At 31.8% G+C, this 16,509-nt stretch overlaps 1 protein-coding gene across 10 annotated transcripts in view; it reads right to left on the bottom strand.

The window, feature by feature from the left end:
• Dmd (dystrophin) overlaps positions 1 to 16,509 on the bottom strand; it is a 1,571,027-nt gene that overhangs the window by 1,084,731 nt on the left and 469,787 nt on the right. For all 10 annotated transcript variants that reach the window (XM_076918257.1, XM_076918249.1, XM_076918252.1 and 7 more), the window contains one exon: positions 10,264 to 10,458. In XM_076918257.1, the coding sequence (XP_076774372.1) occupies positions 10,264 to 10,458 (195 nt within the window). The remainder of the gene's footprint in view (positions 1 to 10,263; positions 10,459 to 16,509) is intronic.

The raw sequence follows: 16,509 nt of genomic DNA, 5'->3' as shown, positions 1-16,509 counted from the left end.
CTATTGGTAGAAATCTGTATAATTATTATCAAGATGAAGTTATAATTTCTTAAATGGTACAAAATTTACTTTGATTTCAAATTTAAGGTTTTCATTGGTACGAGCTCCTTATTAATATAAAAGTGAGATGAATATCGATACTCTCATGGGCAATGTGCTTGTATAACACATTTAGGAATACAAGGCCTAGACCCAGTCCTTCCTTAACTTTTTTAACTGATTTGGGATGGTTAACCTATGAGTTAAGGGACTATAGCACATTTATGGCTTTGAGTTAATTGTTAGGAGGTTAACCATATTTTATTTAGAAATAGCCAAGAGGAGTGAACAGACAACAGTCCAGGTGACCTTACATGGATAGTTGGTTTTCAAAACGTCAGAAGTCCATAGAATTGACGCTACAAAAATTTATATAAATGTCCATTCTGATTAGAGACCTGTCTGCTCCTGACAGCTTCCTGTTGTGGATTCTAAGAAGAAATTGAGCATCCTTGGAGTTATGTCAGTTGTGTGGTGACAGCCACTAGGCAAGAATTGCCTCTTTCCATCTACAGACTAACTACTGTCCTGAAGAGGACACACATGCAGAATAGTCGACTGATTATATCTGCCCAGACAGAGTAATCAGCCCTTAATAATCCTGCATCACTAAGGTCTGTCAGATGACTCTGGGCCAGAAGGCTGAAGATTTGATGCTCGAACATTCGGTAGTATAGGGGCTTCTCAGGTGTTCAGAGGTCTCTATAAATTGGCTAAGTTTTAGAAGCTATGTTTAGTGCTTCCTATAACTTCAGTTAACTCAGTCATTCTGGATTTCTGACGGGGTTGAAGACCCATAGTCTCATAGCCAATCCTGGCTATTTACTTTGAGAGAAAAGATCTGAGTAGATAGTTTTCAGCTGACATTCATTATAAAGCCAAAAAAAAAAAAAAAAAAAAAAAAAAAAAAAAAAAAAAAAAAAAAAAAGCCAGGATCAAAAGTAAGTGTTTTAGTTAGAAGAGATGACAGAGGTTCTGGTTAGTCAACAAAATGATGGACTGGGTATTAGAACTATCTTATACCTCACTGGTACAATTAGGAATAAGTATGCTCTAACTGTATTTTGAGAGAAAAGTTTTACTTTAACAGGAAGAGTGATATGTAGGAGGAGCTAAGTGGGAAGGAGTACTGAGAGGAAGAGATGGAGTAAGGAGAGAAGATGAAGGAGAGGAGAAGCTAGGTGATGAGAGAGAGAAAGAGAGAGGGGGCATGGAGGCAGATGTTCACAGGTCTCCACCAGTCAAAGATAGTCTTTATATCTAGGTGGGGTATTGGATTACCCTTCTGATTGAGCATTACCAAACTTATAAATCCTTTGATTAACATTTTAAAAAAATTGTATAAAAGCAAAAAGGAAAGGGGGGCTTGGGACAGGGGTTTTCTAGGGAGGGGAAATGGGGAAAGGGGATGGCATCTTAAATGTAAATAAAATAAAATGAAAAAAAAAAAAGAATCACCAGATCATCTTACTCAGGCATTAGGCTAATATTTCTCCATATTGTGGGCATTCTCTCAAATAAAACAAAACAAAAAAAGGTTGACACATTAAAAAAAAAAAAAGAAAGTTGATTATTTGCATTCACATTAGAAAAAGGATTACATTTGCCTATATTTTAGTAACCAAATGATTAAAGTACAAAGCTATAAGGACCTATAAGAACTAATATAAAATAAAATAAATAGGATCTTACCACCATACAAAATTATCTGCTTCTGGTTTAATGTGATGTATAAGCGTGTGTGTGTGTGTGTGTGTGTGTGTGTTTGTGTGTGTGTGGTGTGTGTGTGTGTATGTTTGTGTGTGTGTTCACATGCACGTGTGCCCTGGTGTGCACCTATTCACATGGGAGCATATGTGTAAGTAAGCACAATCATGCATGATACATGATACACACATAATATATCTGGGGATTTGAGCTTGAGATGTTTCTTGATATCATTCAACTTTCAGTTTTCTAGAAAATCGCAGAATTGCTCAGAATAAGTTGTGAACAGTTCTAGTATTCAAAGTCAGAGGAACTTTCTATCTTAAATGAGAAAAGCAGAAATTGGGTCAGGGGATCACTCCCTGGATATCAAGATAATCACTCATTGGCACATTTCCTAAGAAGAATATAAAGTGACTGGAATCCAAAAAAATCTCTTCAAAGACTCTATGAATACTACCATGCCCTGGGCACTGCATACAGAAAAAAATGACATAAGCACCAAAGAAAATTTTAACATTCTCCACTGTTTACATTCAAATATACAACTTCTTATAGCCTTGACTATTTTAGTTTGTCCCGAAAAAAGTGATCTTTACAATTTTTGACCCTAGAGAAATGAAACCATAGTCCCTATAGTTGCTATGGTGATAGAAAAAAAATCCCTAGTAAAATTTCCATTTTGCTTCCTGAATAGTTTCTTACAATATCTGAAAATATAATGTCAAGATGATGAAGTACCCCGGTTTTGTCAACTCCCTTTGTAATTTTGACATGTCTTTAAAATTGACTTCCTCATTTCCATATTACTATTGATATATGATTTTTGAGCCACTCTACTTGTAAATAAAGATTTAAAAAAATGAAAATAAAAAGGAAGCTTTAATTTCTAGAAGGTACTTATTCATAAATTAAACATACCACACTCTTAATTATTAATAGTTTGAACTGTCATCCATAAATTCAAGTGTTTTCTACAGTACTTTATCAGTTAAATAACACTTCAATTAATATATTGTGAGGAGAGAAGAGTCAATTTCATAATGTAAGATGGAATCCAGGTACCAATGTAAATTTTTTGAATTTATGTTCCACTCTGCTATTGTTCTTGTATCTAATTATGTTTAACGGATTCATTAATGATACATGAGTATCAGCCTTCATCTTGAAGTATACAATATGTTAAAACACGAGTCTTTCCCAATATCCCATCTCAAAGGAGTTCTGTATACAGGTAATATAAGCCTGAAGTTCAGCACTTACTCAAGCTAGTGGAATATGAACCTTTACAGGCTAACTAGAAAAATAAATAGAAGATTGCAGATAGCATAACTAAGAACCTAAGCAAGAGATTTCCAGCTAAGCATATTGAGATAAATAAACCCAATAACTCTTAATTTAACTAATATTTTCACTCATAATAGGTAGATCTCTCCAATTTAGAATATAAGTCATTTAATGTAGAGTGACAGTAATTCTTTTGCTGTAAGCATGTTTACTATAGTGTCTGTTTCTTCCAAACTGGATGGCCAAGTTCATTATTTGAATGTCAGAATATACTATAGAAATATAGCTAACCAAGAGCTGGAAATATTGATGTCTGATACATTTAACTTACTTTTAATTGCTTCTTATTGAAAAGAAACATTAAAAGGAATTACTTGATTTATAAAATGTTCTGTTTTGTTTTGTTTTTACATACCACACAGTTTTTTTCCCTGGAATATTATGAAGCATACTAATATTTCTTACATTTTAAATATTCCATTCTCTGTTTCCCCTTGCTTATAATCATAAAAATAAATATCCAGCTCCCTGATCCAAAATGTAAAATGTAATTCAACAAACACTGAAACTTCAGGAATCAATTAATAATTCATGGGCATCTTCATGTTTTCACTTTCTACCAGGAAATAGGTTATAAAACACATGTTTAGGTCTAAAATATCACATTAAATTTAATTTATTTAATTTTATTTTATGTGAATTGATGTGAGGATGTCAAATCTCCAGGAACTAGAGTTACAGACAGTTGTGAGCTGCTAATGTAGATGCTAGGAATTAATCCCAGCTGCTCTGGGAAGAGCAGTCACTGCTCTTAACTGCTGAACCATTTTCCAGTCCCTCATATTAAGATTTTACAAAAAGCAATTGTATACAAAACATAAATCTAATTGTTAAAGATTACTATCAATAATAAAATATTAACATCTAAAATTTTAATTTTGTTACTCAAAAAGTTGTATGTTAAACGCAATATAAAATTCCATATATATGAAGACCTAAGTTTAATATGTGAACCAATATGATATTGTTGTTTCATTATATATTATCCTAAGTGATTTATATGTTTTAAAAAATATTCTGGTCTAAATATGACTAGGGATGTAGCTGAGTAGTAAAATGCTTGAATATAATGTTCAAAGTACTGGGTTCAAGCCTCCGTACTAAAATAAATATATGGAACTTGATGCTTAAAAGAGCATTAAGAATGCTTTCCAATGTTCTCTTAGTTTTCTTTATCAGAATGTTCCATATCAACTAACTGGATGAAACATTGGAATTTCAGTTTTTCATGAAATTAAGGACATTTTATTTATCTTTATCTCACACATACGCGTGTTTTGCCTTCATGTATATTTGAACAAATTCTGTGTGTGTGTGTGTGTGTGTGTGTGTGTGTGTGTGTGTGTAGTACCTCTAAAAGCCAGAGATTTCTGGCAGATCCTTAAATCCAAAGTTCCAGGTAGTTGTTAACTACCATGTGGGAGGTAGGAAAATAACCCCGGTCCACTGGAAGAACAGTTAGTGATCTGTGGCAAAGCTATATCACAAAACTCTCCATGGAATGTTTTTAAAGGACCTGCTCATAAAATATGTGTAGCTTTGTGGTGTTTCATTCCCAGCTCTTCTATCTCTTAACCTCACCTATGAGAAAACCTTCAGTTAGAGTATTTAATTATCAATTTGTCAGATACTATATTGAGTTAGTAAAATAGAATGGAAATAGGTAAGTTGTCAAGCAGTAAATTATATTTCTAGCTAATAGAGACCAACAGAAGATGTATTCTTCAGGCAGAACAAGTAACTGCTTATTGTTTAACTCCACTTAAGGCAGTCTGATAAGGGAGAGATTTCAGTCCATGAATTAGTAGATAAGATAATTCTTTAACAAGATACTCAAATACCATCCAGTAAATCAGGGTTCTAAGCTCATGATTCCAAAAATGTGTTTCCGGTTCCTAAAAATAAGTTGGAAAAATGAATTCAAATTCTATCATGGAGAAGGGAGCTGTGCAGGAATTCTAAATCTAGCTGAGGAACTATTGGCTTTTGATAGGGGACTGAAGCAAAAGATTCAGTTTTCCATAAGATCATGATACCTGCTGGGTTAACCAGGCTTTGTTAGATGGCCACACAATCAATAGTATGTGGGTAGCACAGATTCTCTGTGTGTGTGTGTTTCACTCATATTTCACTTTCTGTCTCTCTGTGTGTATCTGTATCTCTCTGTCTTTCTCTCTGTCTTCTTCTCTCTCTGTCTTTGTGTCTCTGTCTTTCTCTGTCTTTTTCTCTCTCTGTCTCTGTGTCTCTGTCTCTCTCTCTGTCTCTCTCTCTCTCTCTGCATGTGTGTGTAGGGGCCCACAAATTTGGGTAAATAGGGAGGGGTATAGATCTGTGAGGAGTTGAGAGAGGAGGGTTAATACAAACAAAATATACTGTAGTTAATTCTCAAACAACTCATAAAAATGGAACAAGTTAAAGAAAAAAGTAAAAACCAAGAAGTTTACATCTTTCATCATTAAACATTATATTTGCACCTACTTTCAGTCATATGATCTGCAAGATATATATTTTAATGATGAGAGTTTATAATGGACAAAATAAATAGTGTAGAAAGGTTATATATCACTAAGTAACACAATATAGAAATTTAACTAAAGGGACATATGATTTTCCAAAAGCTATTCACTTGTTAAACATTTTTATCTTATGTATATTCTCTTATTCAACAAAGTCCATGCCTGGATGTACAGATTCCCATGCAAGAGAAGTGGTAGCTACTACTCTAAAGAGTTCCAGAGGCAATGGTGAAGAAGACGAACAAGATACATTTTGCTATACTTGTTAGTAGAAAATATGGTTGTTGGTCATCACAGGGAACAGGTCAATAGTAGTACATACATAGATCACATCATGACATCAATGTGTCATCAGTACTGAAAATCATATCTTAGTGATGTCAAATCTTTATCATAGTCTTAATAAATGCATCCCTAGAGTTATACCTTTTTGTATATTAAGTATACCTAAATTCATCTGCAGTTTTATATTCATAAAACCAGCATTTCAGTTACATTTTGGGGGTAAGTTATGATAATAGTTTTACATTGTTTAGGTATTAAAGGTATCTTGATTTAGTTTGTTACCTTGTTAACATAAAACTTTTTAATACTAAGAAACAAGTAATATTGAAAGTCATTACTAGCTATTAGAGGAACAGTTGTAGGAAGATAAGTCTATTTTAAAATTTAAAAAAGCATGGGGAAGAGATGGTTAATGCCTTTAATCCCAGCAAGTGGAAAAAAGAGGCATGCACATCTCTGCATTTAAGGCCTGCCTAGACTACAGAGTAAGATCCAGGACAGCTAGAAATTTTAAAAGGGAGATAATGCAATACCAATGATTCAAAGAATCAAAAGACACTTCATTTTATTTTGTCTTTAAATAGCACATGAATACAATGAAAACAACAGCCTATTTTAATCTAATTTTGTATCTTTAAAATCATTTTACTACAGTACTTCTTTAATTGTGTGTGCATGTATGTGTGTGTGTGTATGTGTGTGTTTGTAGGTTATAGGAAAATTTTCACCATGTAAGGTCCAGAGAGCAAACGTATTGAGTCAGACTTTGCAGCCAGAATTTTAACCCACTGTACTATCTCATTGACACAATTTTTGATATCTTTTATGATCATATTTCTTATTTACTCAAAAAATGTATAAATATTCATACTTTACATGGACACAAATGTGTTATTTACAACTGCTGGCTAGGAATTTCATAATCTTAATAATCGTCTAATTTTAACCCACAACTCTGGCTTTCTTGCAGATTGCTGTTTCTTCACAGTTTGACCTATGTGGACTTTCCTTTGCTTAAAGTGTCTGACAGAATCCTATACTTTTATGCAGTCTATGTTCAAATGTTCTGTTTACTATTATATTTACAATTTCAATCTGAATTCTGATATTACACCTGCTCTTCTCTATTTAATGGTTATATCTCTTTTTACCTAATTCTGTACTTTCTTTTATAATAATAAATATTGCATTGTACTGGCAACATTTACTCATTCTCTGTTTGCTAGCTGGAAAAAAGTCCTTGATACACTTTCTATAGAAATAGGTCATAAAACAAGATCATGATTGTGCATACTATAATTTGAAACTACAAGGGTAAAAAATCTCTGATAAAGAAAAATAAGCCAGCGAAATGTATAATTACGAAACTAGTTCCAAGTATGTACAACAAGGTTGTAAACATGCTCATAATGTTGGTTTTAATTATCCAAAGTGATGGTTCAGTGAGGACTGTGGCTTACCTGCCCCAAGACATCTTCTATGTTCTAAATTGGAAGAAGATGCAGGCATGCAGAGTTTTAACTTCTGGAAAATTGTGAGCTTTAATGACTCAGAAAAAAATGATGGCAAAGAGTCAGAGGTGCTTGGCACTGGAATTTGCCAGCTAGTGTGCAAGGAATGCTGATTGACAAATAGGGCTTGGTTACATGTCAAGAGTGTAAAGGATACCAAATTACAGGAAACATTCATTAAAATATGGCAGATAGAGGCAGAAGAATGGATTCTTCCAATTGGACTTCTTAATGAACAATTTCTAGTTTTATGATTATATTTCAAATATTTAAAATTCTCATGGTAACCTAAATGTTAATGTATTAAAAATAATGATGCCACTGTATATTAGTAGTCTTTATGTGTAATCAAACACAATAAATTAAAATGGATAATATTGGTTTTGAGCAAAGAACATCTATTACTTATGTGTATGTTTTTTACTAATTTATATTTACATTTTATCAAGTGCATTATCTTTTAAATATAGACATTCACAAGAAGATAACATTTATCTTCACTCCATCTAAATAACTAGGCAGCTCTCCAATTTAATAGATGTACTCAAACCATCCATGTTATTTAAAATGATGTTTGGTTCAATGAATAATTATATATCTTATTTCACATTATATGGCATGTACTGAACACTTAAGAAATATGCAGAGAGAAGTCCAGAATAACTGTCCTCTGAGGTCTACCAAGCAGTTGACTAAAACATATGGAGATACCCACAGCCAAAATTAGTGAAGCTCGAGGCCTCTTATGGAAGAGTTTAGGGGAAGGATTGAAGTCCCTGAAGGGAATGGGAATCCTACATGTAAACCAACAGAGTCCACTAAACTGGACACCTGAGAGCTCTCAGAAACTGAGCCATCAACAAAAGAACAAGGCCCTGGCACATATGTATCGACATGAAGCTTAGTTTTCCTGGCTGACTTGTCTGGCCTCAGAGGGACAGGATGTGTCTAATCTGACAGACACTTGATGTGTCAGGATATGGAGATACCCAAGACACCCCACCCTCTATGAGGAGAAATGGGGGATTTTTTTGGGAGGGAGTCAGTGAAAGAAGAATCAGGAGGGGGAGCAGCATTAGGGATGTAAATAAATAAATAAATAATGAATAAAGAAATACATAGATTTAGCCCTAACATTGTGTGGTACTGTTTGTAAGTTAATTCATATGAATGTGTCAAGAATAAAATCAACTATAAGTTAACTTCAAAGCTTTTTAACCTGTAGGAGTGTAAGTTTTGCTCTTCATTTCTACTTTTACATAATGATAATGATAAAAGAGTAAATACATATTTGTCAAAAAGAGCAAGTTTAAAACTATCTTGTATTAAAAAATAATCAACGGATGTAGGAAGCCCACTTCCTTGCTGCAAATTTGTTAAATTTGTTCTTAGAAATGTGGAATTATGCCTACCATCATACCTCCTAAGGATTCAACAATCCAGCTAAATTAAACCTAGAACAATAATTTCTTCCATCTTACCAAATTAAACTAAGCTAAAGTAGTAAATATATCAAGATGAAACAATGAATAACTCTGAGTGTTCTGTCATTTTGAGTGTTAGACATTAAGAGGTACTGAATCAAAGTTATTTATCATGCATCTTAGTAAGGTTATGGTCACTGCTCTTCTGACAAACATGCCTAAATAACATAACAATGAAGGCTACTTTGACAATTATTAATGATTTGCATATTGAGCAACAATAATGAGCTTACAAACTGTGCTGTCAGAAGAGATTAGTTATTTTGAATAATGTCATATGCAGGCAAGTCTTCCAATGTTTGAGCTGCTTCTTTTCACAATACACATAAAGCATTTAACTTTTACTCCAAAGATCTTAAGATAACATCACCATAGTGAAGCAGATGGACTGGATCCAGACATCCATGAAGCTCTCATTTTAGTGTGTAATTTTATAGCATATTTGATTGATATTAAATTCAGGTCACTCAAGATATTAAAATGCTGCTTTCCAAAACAAACAATATTATCTATCTGTACACTTATTCAGAAAATATATGATATAGAATAAGTCCCCAAGAAATAATTTAGCAAACAAAATACTTTAGATAGTTTGCTGATAGCAAACTCATCTGTGTACATTATTCTGCTTTTTGTTCTGGCAAATATCAAGCTGTGCCCATACTACATTTTATTTTGTGTGTGAAGTATAAGATTGCAAAACCATCTTAAGACACAATTTTTTATGTATACCTTTCTGGATTATACATTTGTTTATCTATATCTACTTACTAAAATCCAGAGATTATTACTTCATTATGATTTGTCATGGTTCAGAATTCAGTTACAGGCTGCCATTTGTTTAGAAAAAGCTCAATTTGTTTGGGAGTCTTTGGCTGTCAGCTTTAAAGAATATATTTAAGAATATTATCTTCCCCAATCTTTCCCACAGGTTGGTGTTACATGTACCACCATAACTGGCTTATGTAATTAGATTCTATTTAATTGTATTCTATATAATATATTTATACAAATTTGAAATGAAATATATACATTATATGAAATAAACTAAGGCAATGTAAAGTAGATACAATTTAAATCTCATTTAGTTTCCCACTGGGAAAGGATAAATTAAAGTAATGTACTAGCTGCAAATAAATAGTTATCAAAATTTACTTCATGATTCTGCCTTGAGTGAATATGTAGACTATTATTTCTATTTATTTCAGTATTTTGGAAAGCCATCTGCTAACTCTAAATGTTAAAAATATTTCTAGTTTATCCCGTACCTACCAATCATGTATTTTTAAAAGAATTCCAAGAATAAGTAAAGGTTTCTTCAATCTGCAGTAAACATCTAGTAGTGTTCAATGAAAGATCTGTGTGTGTGTTTACCTTAAGAGACTCCTCTTGCTTAAAGAGATCTTCAAAATCTTTAGCACAGAGTTCAGGAGCACTTAGAAGTTGTTCCACTTCTGAAAGAGCTTGTAAGACATGACTGATCTCGGTCAAATAAGTAGAAGGCACATAAGAAACATCCAAAGGCATATCTTCAGTCGTCACTACCATGGTTTCTTCATGGAGAGTATGCTGGTACAGATATATAAAAGAACAATTTTTAGCTTTCTAATAATGAAAAAGGCCTTTATATTGATTCCAGTATATTGTTGACAGAGAGCTAGAAAGGGATTAGAAATAATCAAGTGACATGATGTCTAGTAAAATGGTTATATATTCTATTCACATATTTTCATCTTTCAAAACATTTTTGATGAGGTCCACACACTTTAACACTCCACATAGAAGATAAAATGCCAGAGTCATAAAGTTGGGAAGAAGGTAATTTCACTTTAAGAGAAGCATAATATCAGAATTCACCTTTTACTGCTAATTATAACTTTTGTTCTTTTCATGAAAGGAAATACTTTTTAATTTCTTGTAGTCTTGATTGAGGTATAGGATTCAAAAAAAGTTTTGATCAAGAATGAACATACCTTTCCCCCAACATGCAGACATTGGCTCCAGCATTCAATGCAAGCTTGTTATTAAATTAATCTGCTAATTAAACTGCCAAATAAATTAGGTTAACTTTAAAATTCCTACTATTGCAGAAATTCCCAAGGTCTGTGTTGATTTACATTTTCTTAACTGGTGTCCAAATGCATAGGATAGTAAAGTTCCTGACAGTTTTTGAGTTTGCCAATAGTACTTATTCACTAGTCTTCATAAATGCAGTGAGTAAATGCAACATGGCATGCAAATTCAAAACAATGGATGACCTTTGTTCTTTTGGGTCTACAGTATAGGCAGCAACACTCTCGTAATTGAAATTATTCTCCCAGTAACTTTGTTCTCAATTGATCAACTGTCACCTGCCTGTTGAGAGGGTCAGCTAAGGGCATCAGTCGAAGGCTCTCTGGGGAAATTCAAACAATAACATGCTAACACAGTCCTTTATTATTGCTGTCTCTTTGACAGAGAGAGCCACACACATTTTTTCAATAACATAATAAAATGGATTGTGGGATCACATACTGAACTCAATTTAAGATGTGTAAAAACTATAGGCTGACTAGTTTGGCCACCTTTTAATTCTCAGGCATGGGATTTGTGTACTTAATGTGTGAATGACAGACAAGTAAAATTTATTCTAATGTAATTGTCTTATCTAAATTATGTTGTAGCAAACTCAGAATTGCACAGTTCCATTTTTAAATCACATATAATTTATGAAATTGGTTATATTTAAATCAAATTTTTGATACATTTTTCATCATCAATAAAATGATAACATATATACATTTCTCTCTCTCTCTCTTTTTTTTTTTTTTTTTGGTCTTTCAAGACAGGGTTTCTCTGTATAGACTTGCCTGTCCTGGAACTCACTCTGTAGACCAGGCTGGCCTCGAACTCAGAAATCCACCTGCCTCTGCCTCCCAAGTGCTGGGATTAAAGGCATGTACCACCACTGCCCGGCCATATATACATTTCTAACATGCAATTAAAATGATCAAAGAAAGTTAAGCTTGAGTTTGAGGAATACAATTTAAAATCTAATCATAGATTTTAAAATCTCAATTTTATTTCTGCAATTTAAATCAAACATTTCAATAATTTAATATATATGCACATACATATACAAATAATTTAGCAGGGTATTTGAATGTGAAATTTGTACTGACATTGTGTTCAACACTATGTAAAATAGCACAAAAGTCAAACAAATTTATTATTACATGCATGCATGCTATTTATACAAGTGATTATTTTGATCCTAAGATCTTTAAAAATGTCATGTGGAAACCTACTACTGAAGAAGCTTTCTAAAATGTGTATATATCAATTACGAGTATTAAAATTTAAAATTGAAGAACATTCAAGGAAAAACGAAAGATGGAACTATTAAAGCATCTGACTATGAAATTCTTCAAAAAATGCTATCATAAACAACTGATATTAAAAAATAATTCTTCTTTTCATTTGTTTGTGACAAAAATATGATACCTGATTATATCTCTGAATGTATTTCTAATTATGACATTGGTTTTATAACTTAAATATACTATTATCAATTCATTAATGCATGGCATATAGAACATAATTTTAGTAATACAGATCATTTGAAAATTAGAATATCTTTTAATTTTCCTGAGATATCAAAAATGCAAATAACTCTTCAATAACATTAGAAATTGGCTTTCATAAACTTTGAAACATTCAACATTTTTAACATGCAATAGTTTTACATATAAAAGTAAATCATATTTTTTTAATTTTTTTTGTGTTCTTTCTGTTCATTCTTTAAGTATATATAATTCTTTTTGACAGAACTATGCAGATAGTCACTGAATGACATGGATTCTCTATTTTTCAGTTTGATTTTATCAAAGTTCGGATAGTCATTATAAAGTCAGTGTAATTTGAAGTATCATGTTCATTTTCTCTTCTTTATGCAAAATACAAGCACTCACATTCAAATTACGCATTTTCATTTGAATTTCATTATCTATGCCTTAGGTAATTATATCCTCCTCAATTCTGATATGTGCAAATCCTGTCTAACCTTTTAAATTTTGATTTGTTTTTTATTAATGTTTCTTAACACATCATATTACTACATATATGCATATATCAATAGGAAGCATGCTATTGCTACCCTAAACCATATTACTTGTCTTTTTGCCATTTTCTAAATATATATAGACAAAATAAAATATCCTCTTCATTATTCTGTCAACAAAAAATAATCTGTAAAAGAAAGCACAAATGTTTCTATGGTCATTTAAAAGTGGAGAATCTAAGCAGTATTTATAAATAATTATTTTTAAAAAACCTACTGAGATTTGTAGTATTTATCTCAAAAAGCATTGAGAATTTCCATTCTGAAATTAGGTAGACATATCATTTATGATTTATTAAAGTTGGTGTCTAAAAATTTAGTTGTCATGTATTTACATTACTTTAAAATTTTTATTGTATGGCCATCTAAGTATATGAGATAAATTATATGTATATATATAGTATACATATAATAAAGTATATGAGAAAAAATATGTATTATATGGTTTAAACAAAATGTTTTCCTTTATGATTTTAAGTATTCTTTCTTCAAATACCTGTGACTATTGACTCATTTATGCTTCTGTGAGGTCAAAGTAAATCAGAAAGAAAAACGCTGTACCACATGCTATACTATGAGTCTCTTTCTCTCCCTTTTCTCCCTTTCTCTCTCCCTCCTTCTACTCCTACCCTCTCCTCTCTCTCTGTGTGTGTCTGTATGTGTGTAAATGTGTACAGTAGTGAAAATATGTCAAAACATGTTATATCTACCAAAAATCCTACCCTATTAAAAACACTATTGATGTCAGTTTTGCTATTCAGTTAGTATTAATATAAAAGGGAAGATATATCAAACCTTCAAAATAAAGAACATCTACTAGTATTTAAAATAAACAATGGAATGAAATCCTGTGAGTCCTCAAGAGAAATCTTTTTATTTTTAACTGATTATTTTCTTAGAATGTCATTATTAATTACTGTACATTATTTAAGGTTTCTAACAAAATGGTACATACGTCCAAAATATGATTGCAGGCTTTAAATTCATATTGATGAGTCACAAATAAAATGGAATTTGGAAAGAGAATTTTTATTAGGCAAGTTTCTTAGATCCAGATTTTAAAGGTCTTCAAAGACAGGTAAGTTTCCTTCTACAGATCATTACAAGAATATGGAAAGATGCACTATTATTGATTTCCCATAGACAATTATATATAATAAACATATAATGACAACATTTGACAACTAAATTTAGACCCAAATCATATTAATATGTGGGATAAGCTTTGAAGGGCAAATTACTTTAAAATGAATATCTAGCATGGAAGAGATCACTACGTGTTGAATTAGCCATGTTCACTGTTTTGGGACACAAAAACAATGTGGCAAAAGCAGTTGGCCTCAAAACACTTGGCCTCATTTTTATGACTTGTAAATAGGCTAGTGTGTATAATACTTTGAAGTAGAATTCTATTAACTACACACGAAGTATTTATGACCCTATATAAAAAATATAGCAAGGAGAGGCTGTTTACTCTTAAGTACTCCTTCCCTACATATTATATCATGTAAAAGTTTTTTATGTGAACCTAAAAATCAAAATTTGTATTCATCATAAAATAATCACTAAGTGATTGAGCAATAAGTCATACTAACAAAAGTTTACCTACTTGTTGAAAAAAATAAAAATCCACTGAAATACTTAAACTGTTTTAAAATTAATGTTTTTGTTGGATTTCATATTTTTCTAAAACAAAAATAAATTTCCTAAGGAGGTCACTTGTGTCATTGAAAGCAAAATGCAAGTTAATCTGAAATGGCATGGTTTGGTGTTTTATGTCTCAGAAGCTAGGGTTTATAGTATCCTGTATAAAAATTAAGGTTGCATCTCCAGAGTAATCTCGTTTATGAATATCCCTTCTTTCTACATTATAAAATCTACTTACTTCCTCAGGGCCAAGCACAATTATACCTAATTTATCTATAAACTGAATCTTGCAAATTGGCTAATAGATTGATATGATTATCCTTCAAAGGACAACATTTACATTTTAATAAGGAATTTCAATGACTGAATAATATATTTTGTTCATAAAATTTCCAGCACTATTTACAGCTTGGAAGATAAAAAAAAAAAAAAATCTCAGAAAGGAACCAATAAAAAGCAAGAATACTTATTTCCTGCTTTATTAGAACTTACCAATAAAATAAAACTTCATCAATGAGGTTGTGTGTTTTGGGTAAATTATAATATAAAATAGATACACATACACACACGCAGAGAGAGAAAGAACAGCTACCATATAGTAGGTTCTTAAAAATTACTTGAAAACTCTAAAGCCTCTGTAAAGAAAAAGACCTCATGATTTGAATGAAGCAGCAGTTAACAAATGGAAAAATTATTTACCAGTTATATAATGAAAGAATATCATCAAGAATATATAAAAATAAATAAACAGAAAACTAAACATCAAGAAAACAAGAAAAAAAGAAAAGAATAAAGAAAACAAGCAACTCACTTAAAAACTAAACAATAAAACAAGCAACTGAATTAAAAATGGGGCAATGAATTAAATGAGAAAGGGTTTTCAAAAATGAAATACGATGGTCTAAAAACATTTTAAAAACAACATTCCTAGTCAGCTCAAAGATATCTATTGAAACTACCTTAATATTTTATATTATTCTACTTAGGATAGCTAAGATCCCCAGAACAAATGACAAGGATTGCTTGTGTAGATGTGGAGAAAGAATGGCTGGTAGGAATGAAGAGTACTTCATTCAGTGTTGATATTAGTGTGGAGGTAGCTAAGAAATATAAAAGTGAGATTGCCTCACGATCCAGATATGCTACTCTTTCCATATTCTCAAAGAGCCATATTCTACTACTGAAATAACTGCTCATCAATGTTCAGTGCTTCCATATTTAAAGGAGTTGGAAAATGGACTCAGCCTATTGTGCACCAACTGATGAACAAATACGGAAAATGTGGTGTATTTACACCAAGCACTATTGTTAACCTATAAAAAAACCAAAATTATTAAAATTTTACTTAAAGAGACAGGTCAGGAAATTGTCATTTTAAAGAGGATGTACAGATTCAGATAAAGAACTCTTGCAGTTTTTTTCTATATTTTATGAATGTTAGCTTTGAATCTTCATATGCATATGCTTCATTTGAAATACAAATAGAAATTAATTTTGTAAGAAGACATGGGGAGGATTTCAAGGGAAGTGAGATACAAAGCAGTGGTGTAATGGCTTAGGTGATATTAATGAAAGTGTAAGTGTTGAATCTGGATAATGATAGAAGAGTTGTATATAGCCAGGATTAGGTAGAAGAGTCATATGGAAACCTACCAACTACTGTAGTATCTTTTCTGAAACACACACATACACACATTCACAACCCCACACTCCCCACACCCACACAAAGTTTGCATAACCTCTATGATTAAAAATAAATAATGTTTAAAAATAATAGCCTAGAACCAGAAACAGGTTAATTCTTTTGGAGTTGATGGTCAAAGAGCTCTCATACACAGCCTTCCTCAAAAAAAAAAAAATACAGTCTAATATCA

Source organism: Arvicanthis niloticus, chromosome X (assembly GCF_011762505.2).
Source record: "Arvicanthis niloticus isolate mArvNil1 chromosome X, mArvNil1.pat.X, whole genome shotgun sequence".
Classification (NCBI taxonomy): Eukaryota; Metazoa; Chordata; class Mammalia; order Rodentia; family Muridae; genus Arvicanthis; species Arvicanthis niloticus.
This window is presented reverse-complemented; position numbering and strand designations above follow the sequence as displayed.